The 7500-nt window shown below is 40.5% G+C and overlaps 1 protein-coding gene across 2 annotated transcripts in view; it reads right to left on the bottom strand.

Annotated features, from left to right (window-relative positions):
• Positions 1 to 7500, bottom strand: part of hook3 (hook microtubule-tethering protein 3) — a 30755-nt gene that overhangs the window by 22821 nt on the left and 434 nt on the right. Inside the window, exon 1 of one of the 2 annotated variants that reach the window (XM_060862603.1) lies at positions 7488 to 7500. This exon is cut by the window's right edge and continues 434 nt beyond it. In XM_060862603.1, coding sequence (XP_060718586.1) covers positions 7488 to 7500 — 13 coding nt within the window. Of the gene's footprint in view, positions 1 to 6153; positions 6270 to 7487 lie in introns of those variants that run through there. The other variant, XM_060862604.1, reaches the window with a different exon arrangement.

The following is a 7500-nucleotide window of genomic DNA, read 5'->3' as shown; positions in this document are numbered from 1 at the left end:
TCTTCTCTTTCCCCACCCCCAGAAGGTTTGTTTAGCTTGTTTCCCCAAACGTCTGCTTCGGTAGAACATCTCACTTTTCTGACAGAACAGCTACTTCACACTTCCCCAATCCTCCAATCTTCTCCTCCCATATTGTTTAATCACTCCATTCAGCAGTGTTACTCACAGAGGGAGGAAAAAAAAACAAAAACATGAGTCCTACAAGGGTTCTAGATTATTTCCGAATCATCTAGAGAGTTGATTTGAATGAATAACAATTACACCGACACTGATTTTATTAAAAACAGCACCTTATGTAGCTTAAATAATACAGTTATTTAACAATGATACCAGACACAGTTCTTGTTGGTTCCTAAAAACAGGAACCAAATACGAATACTGTGTCCTTATTTTCATTACTTGTCTCTACTTAATAAACACTTAGCTCTTAACCACTAATCTGTCGCCTGTACATGATGATTACTCCTATTTACTATATAAATATCTGACGAATAATAAGCTCATGTCATTCATGTGAATTGCATCAAGTTCACTTTCTGATTCAAGAGTTTTCTTAGGATCTGAAACATCAGACCTCAGCTTAAGGGCCAAGATGTTCTCAGAGCTACACACACACACACAGAGTAAAACAAGGTTTAATGAAACACTAGCCAGACCAATAGCATTCTAAGCACCAGTCAATGAATGGTGTGTTAAAAGATATTTACAACACAATAGAGGGTGTGCATTGCGTTCACAAGCGAAATGGTGTGTGAGAAGAATTCGCAAAACAATGAGGTTTTAAAAAGCACTTGCAACCTAGTGGTGTGTTGTTAAACACTCGCGTCCCCATTTGTACACTCCACAGTGTTCCTCCCTGTCTCAGAGGAGCGATAAGAAGCACTTGCAGCACGGCACCATTATAATAAGCACTCGCATGTCAATGGTGAATTACTTAGCATTTTCTCCTCCATGGTGCGTTAATAAGCATTCATAACCAGTGGTGCATTAATACGCATTTATAACCCAGTGGTGCATTAATAAGCATTCATAACCCAGTTTTTCATTAATAAGCATTCATTACCCAGTGGTGCATTAATAAGCATTTATTACTAGGGATGAGCGAGTACAGCATTATCTGTATCTGTTAACCAGATAGGCTTGTCTTGAAATGGGCGGGGCTTTAACCGGTAATAATTAATTTGTAATATTTATAACACTAGCTTACTACCTTCAAGTTTTTATGAAATACAGCAAAAACTCGCAATGCGAGTCACATTCTACCAAGCAAGCACCACGTCTGAACGAACCCACGTTTACCAGAACTCTACTGGTTAGTAAGTACGTATTATTAATGTTACAACCCGAAGTAAAAAGCTGAAGAAACCCTAAACGATAACGGAAAAGACCCGCGAACCCGAGTGACTGAGGGAGAGACAGAGAGCTGTTCTGTGTGTGACTGTGAGTGAGCAGAGCGAGACACAGCAACACAATACATCTGTATGTGTGTAGGGGAGGTGGCGCTGTGACTAGCCTATCACTGTAGGGGAGGGGCGCTGTGACTAGCCTATCAATGCAGGGGAGGGGCGCTGTGACTAGCCTATCACAGAACGCTGACACAATCAGATACACAATGATGATTTTCATTCAATCCGAGCACAGATATTGACTCGTATTACTCGTATAATACTCGTACTAGGCAGAAGTGCTTTATCCGTACCGGATACTCGTTTCAGCCGAGTATCCGGCTCATCTCTATTTATTACCCAGTGGTGCATTAATAAGCATTCGTAGACCAAATTACTTCCACTTTGACATCTCATTAATAGACATTTGCATGTTGCACTAGCAACGATTGTGTTAATTCACGACACACAAACTCATGGTTGAGGTAAGTTCATTCATTCATCTTCTACCGCTTATCCGAACTACCTCGGGTCACGGGGAGCCTGTGCCTATCTCAGGCGTCATATTACATAATAATAATTTAACATATACATAATCTGATATGGAAATATTTTAATATGGTCCATGGTTTATTATGGCTTGATCCAGAAACATCCCACTGTCCACTTTTACACAAGGATCACAGTAACTCTTGGTCAGAGTTTAATTTTAGCCCTCACATGCTGCTTACGAAATCCAACTCTACACACACAACCCACTGAATATAAATCGCACCATGAGACACACTCCGTTATACGTTTAACAAACTGCTTCGATCACATTCTTCTGCTCAAAACGTTAATCCACACAAGTCCAGACACCTGCAACTGAGAAATACAAGGAGTTCCAGTGCTCTGAGCATGCTGTGAACCTTCATCAAAACTCCACAAAAGAATGGTGATGTCTATGATCCTTCAGAGGAAATGCAGAGCGCTGACCTTCTCTCAGTATGAGGAAAAAGAAGATCAGGGAAGTGAAGACAGCAGCTGTCTACCCTTATAAAGCCAGAGCAAAAATAAGAAGAATGTGTTCTAAATCCATCCTTATGTGTGAATTTTAATATCAATTTACAATTATGGTACTGTAATTATATGAGAATAAAAAAAGTAAAACAGAAAGAAATTCTGGCAAAACACTATTCAAAAGTCAGATTAAAACTCTTGTGTTTACTGCTGGAGCTAAGGTAAAAAAAATAATTATGCTAAGTGAGTGAGCTGAGGTAAAGAAATCTGATGCTAAGTGAGTGAGCTGAGGTAAAGAAATCTGATGCTAAGTGAGTGAGCTGAGGTAAAGAAATCTGATGCTAAGTGAGTGAGCTGAGGTAAAGAAATCTGATGCTAAGTGAGTGAGCTGAGGTAAAGAAATCTGATGCTAAGTGAGTGAGCTGAGGTAAAGAAATCTGATGCTAAGTGAGTGAGCTGAGGTAAAGAAATCTGATGCTAAGTGAGTGAGCTGAGGTAAAGAAATCTGATGCTAAGTGAGTGAGCTGAGGTAAAGAAATCTGATGCTAAGTGAGTGAGCTGAGGTAAAGAAATCTGACGTTAACTGAGTGAGCTGAGGTAAAGAAATCTTACATTGAGTGAGCGAGCTGAGGTAAAGGAAACTCATGCTAAGTGAGTGAACTGAGGTAAAGAAACCTGACACTAAGTGAGTGAGCTGAGGTAAAGGATCAACTTTTGTTTGTTTGTTCGTACTATAATCATGTATTTGTGGAAAGTTCAGATGTTTATTATGACAATTACAGATTTTCTATTTAAACTTTCTGGTTTACATCTGATTCAACAGCTGGTGCGTAAGCTGATCAGATCAGCAGGTCTGCTTTGGCATGTCGCCTAGTGGCTATGTGAGGAATGTGAGCTGGCCACTTTATTTACGGAGAGCAAAAGCGCAGCCAGAAGTCTGCACGCAAGTCGGGCCTGAAGCGAGAGGAATGTTGGGATTCCCTAGAACAGGAGTGTGAGGTGAAATGTCGAGACGACACGCCTGGTTAGGGCTTCAGTGTGCAACGTACTAAAGAGATAAGGTCTATCGCTCAGTTGCAAAACATCTACACATCACAGAGGTTTACTTTATTATGTCTGTAATCGACAAGCATTTTTATTAAAGTGACCACATTATCACAACTTCATATAACATTTTTTTCCAAAACACCGCAGATTTCTGCAGATTTCTTTCACGACGTGTCGTGTGACATCATCACAACACACACTCTTCCATTCACACGTGGAACGTGAGTACAGCTTTCATAGAAAGGTTACATATATATTTCACTGGAAGAAGTTTAAAAGAAGAATTTTGTGCTTGTGAGTTCAACAAATCGAGCAGCTTTCAAAAAAAAAAAAAAAAACAAAAAAAAAAAAAAAAACACAAAAACTGCAAGATGCTTCGCAAATTTTTAGAAAAAAAATCAGCAAAATCCTAGAGCCACTAATTCAGTCCATAGATCACTTACACTGATGTTAACTGAGTGAGCTGAGGGAAAGAAAAATTTTGCTAAGTAAGTGAGCTGAACTAAAGAAGACTGTCCCTAACTGAGTGAGCAAAGGTAAAGAAGATTGTCGCTAAGTGAGTGAGCTGAGGTAAAAAATAAAAATTGTCGCTTAGTCGCTAAATGAGATGGTAAGTAAAGATGGTAAGTGAATGAGCTGAGGTGAAGAAGATGCTAAGTGAGTGAGTTTAGGTGAAGAAGACTGTTGCTAAGTGAGCGAGCTGAGGTAAAGAAGACTGTTGCTAAGAGAGTGAGCTGAGGTAAAAAAAAAAAAAGATGCTAAGTGAATGAGCTGAGGTAAAGAAGACTGTCGCTAACTGAGTAAGCTACGGTAAAGAATGTCGCTAAGTGAGTGAGCTGAGGTAAAAAAAATAAATAAATAAAAGATGCTAACTGAGTGAGCTGAGGTAAAGAAGACTGTTGCTAACTGAGTAAGCTACGGTAAAGAAGACTGTCGCTAAGTGAGTGAGCTACGGTAAAGAATGTCGCTAAGTGAGTGAGCTGAGGTAAAAATAAATAAATAAATAAAAGATGCTAACTGCTAGATGATAGCTGAGGTAAAGAAGACTGCCGCTAACTGAGTGAGCTAAGGTAAGCTAAGGTGCATCGCAAATTTTTGAAAAAATTAAATTAAATTAAAAAAAAAAAAAAATCTCTGCGAAATCTTAGAAGCACTGATCTAGTCCTGATATCACTTAGATTATAGCAGCTGAAAACGATCTGCAACTTTTTTTTTTTTTTGGCATTTTGTACAAATTACAGCTCCTTCCATAAACGAGATAAATGTCACCGTAAGTTTGTTACTGCTGAAACTACTGTTAATTGAGCAGCACTCCAGCAGGCCGCAGCACACAAATCATAACAAAACTTCCTCTTTTTGTTTCTCAGAACAAAGCGTCAGTGTCAGTGACATGACTCGCGACTCGGCCGCAGGCGAGAAGAGCGGTCACAGAGTCGGTCTGTCACTGACAGAAAGTTATTCACTTTCGCAGAGTATAAATCAGACTCTTCACACATTTTTGCTTTGTCAGGAAAAAAGAATGCATCGAAAAGCAGATTTACTCAAATAACCAGGACGTGATTTTCGCTGTTCGTTTCCCTTCGTGTGAAAGAAACCCAAAGAAATTGTTAGTGTTAAATAGTCGTCATGTCGGGTCTGTTCTATCTGTTTATACATCTTAATTTCTCTCTATATATATATATATATATATATATATATATATATATATATCGACGTTTTCTGTGGAGGTGACGCTGGAGACATCTACCTTAAAAGGTTACCACGGCAATTACATGGTTTTTTTTGCCGTTGCTATGGCATGTCCATTAAACCAGTCCCTGTGTTTGTTGTTACTATAGAAAAAATAACATAATAATAAATAAAAAAAATAATAATAATTTAACATAATAAATAAAATCACTGCAGACAGACGTCCCGCCTGCTGGTTTATACCAGCAGGCGGGACGTCTGTCTGCAGTGATTTTATAGAAAATGAATCGATATGAATAACTCAACATTTGTTATATACCAGTTTGTATATATACACAATACAAAAGTGCTCCAGTTATTACACAACCCGTCATGGTATGGACGTAATTCTAGAGTCAGTGTTGGTGACGTGACTCTGCCTCGCTCTGAGGGACTTGAGTCAGCTGTGATGACAGCAGGAGGAGTGTATCATCAATCTGACTTTCTTTTACAGGTTCAAGCTTGTGTTCCTGCAGTGATGCATCATTCTAGTGTGTACCTACCTACCTGAGTCCTTTCCTTCCTTCCTTCCTTCCTTCCTTCTCAACTGCAGCCTGAAGTGTCTGGGGCTTCGCTTTTATGTGTATAAGAAAAGCCAAGAAAACAAAAGACTGATGCTAAAAATAAACTGTCTCCTCTTTGCTCTATTTGTTTTCCGTCACCATTTGACTTCATTTTCCCCTCAAACACACAACACACACTGTCATGTAGGAATAACACTGAAAGAGCTGAGCACGCTTTCAAAGAAACAGGTTAAAAGCACACTAGCCTGGCTTCTAAATTACAAGTATGAAACCTGCTCCTGTAGCCAAGGTTAAAAGCAGGGTTTAGAGCGATGACAATTTATGGTTAAGTGCAGTGTGAAAAGCGCAGTAGGTAACAACACTAAAAATGATGAGGACCGGTGGATCCTGACCAATTGCCAGTCCACATTCGTATCCTTGCCGGTGCTCAATTACCACTTGGCAGCAATAAGTGTTTGGTAACAGACCTGGCTCAGCTATTTCCTCTTCGCCTGGCACGGACCGTAATGAGAACTCTTATTCGCTGCGTCTCTCTCCTTGCTTTTGATGATATAACAGCATGTGGCCAGCTGGCGCACTCGCATTTCTGCCATCAGACCAAAACAACCCCTCAGGAGCAGCAGCACACTACTATCCGAGCTGAACCCGTGACCTTAAACGGGATGCACTGGGAGCCCACGTGCTGATTTGAGCAGTTGGTCATGACCTCGCAGTATGTCCCGTAAGTCAGCGTTGGGTCGCTTTACATAAGATTTTGCACTAACTTGTCGTCGAACGCTGCTGGAGAATGTTGAATAAATTCACAAGCTCTTGCTCTTGACTGTTATCACTTAAATCTGAAATTTAAGAAAAAAGTCACACCGTGACGTCAGCATGGCGCACAACCTCTAAGGTCTCGTGATAATAACGAATAACACAACACATTACAACAGATTGAAAACTACATGTAGAAAAACTATAGAACATTTCCAGAAGAATAATGTTTTCCTTTCAGCTCTGTTGGTTGATTCTTGCTGTCTCTCCTCTACCACGCCACCTGATTTTAGTGAAAATGACGCACACAAACACACACTAACACAAACACAGACACACAAACACTCACAAACAGACAGACACACAAACACAGACAGACACACAAACACAGACAGACACACAAACACAGACAGACACACAAACACAGACAGACACACAAACACAGACAGACACACAAACACAGACAGACACACACAGACAGACAGACACACACAGACAGACAGACAGACACACACAGACAGACACACACAGACAGACAGACACACACAGACAGACAGACACACACAGACAGACAGACACACAAACACAGACACACACACAAACACAACAACAAACAGACAAACACACAAACAGTCACACACACAGACAAAGAGACAGACAGACACACACAGACAGACACAGAGACACACACAGACAGACAGACACACACACAGACACAAAGAGACAGACAGACAGACACACACACGAAACACAACAAACAGTCACACACAAAGAGACAGTCACACACACAGAGACACAGACACACATACAGAGACACAGACAGACACACACAGACAGACACACAGACACACACAGAGACACAGACAGACACAGACACACACACAGACACACACACACACACAGACACACACACACAGACACACAGACACACACACACACACACAGACACACACACAGACACAGACACACACACAGACACACACAGACACACACAGACACACACACACAGAGAGACACAGAGAGACACAGAGAGACACTGATTTCTCACCCATGTTAGGAGA

The sequence above is a fragment of the Tachysurus vachellii genome, chromosome 26 (genome assembly GCF_030014155.1).
Source record: "Tachysurus vachellii isolate PV-2020 chromosome 26, HZAU_Pvac_v1, whole genome shotgun sequence".
NCBI lineage: Eukaryota > Metazoa > Chordata > Actinopteri > Siluriformes > Bagridae > Tachysurus > Tachysurus vachellii.
Note: the sequence above shows the minus strand (reverse complement) of the source record. Positions and strands in the feature narration are given on the sequence as shown.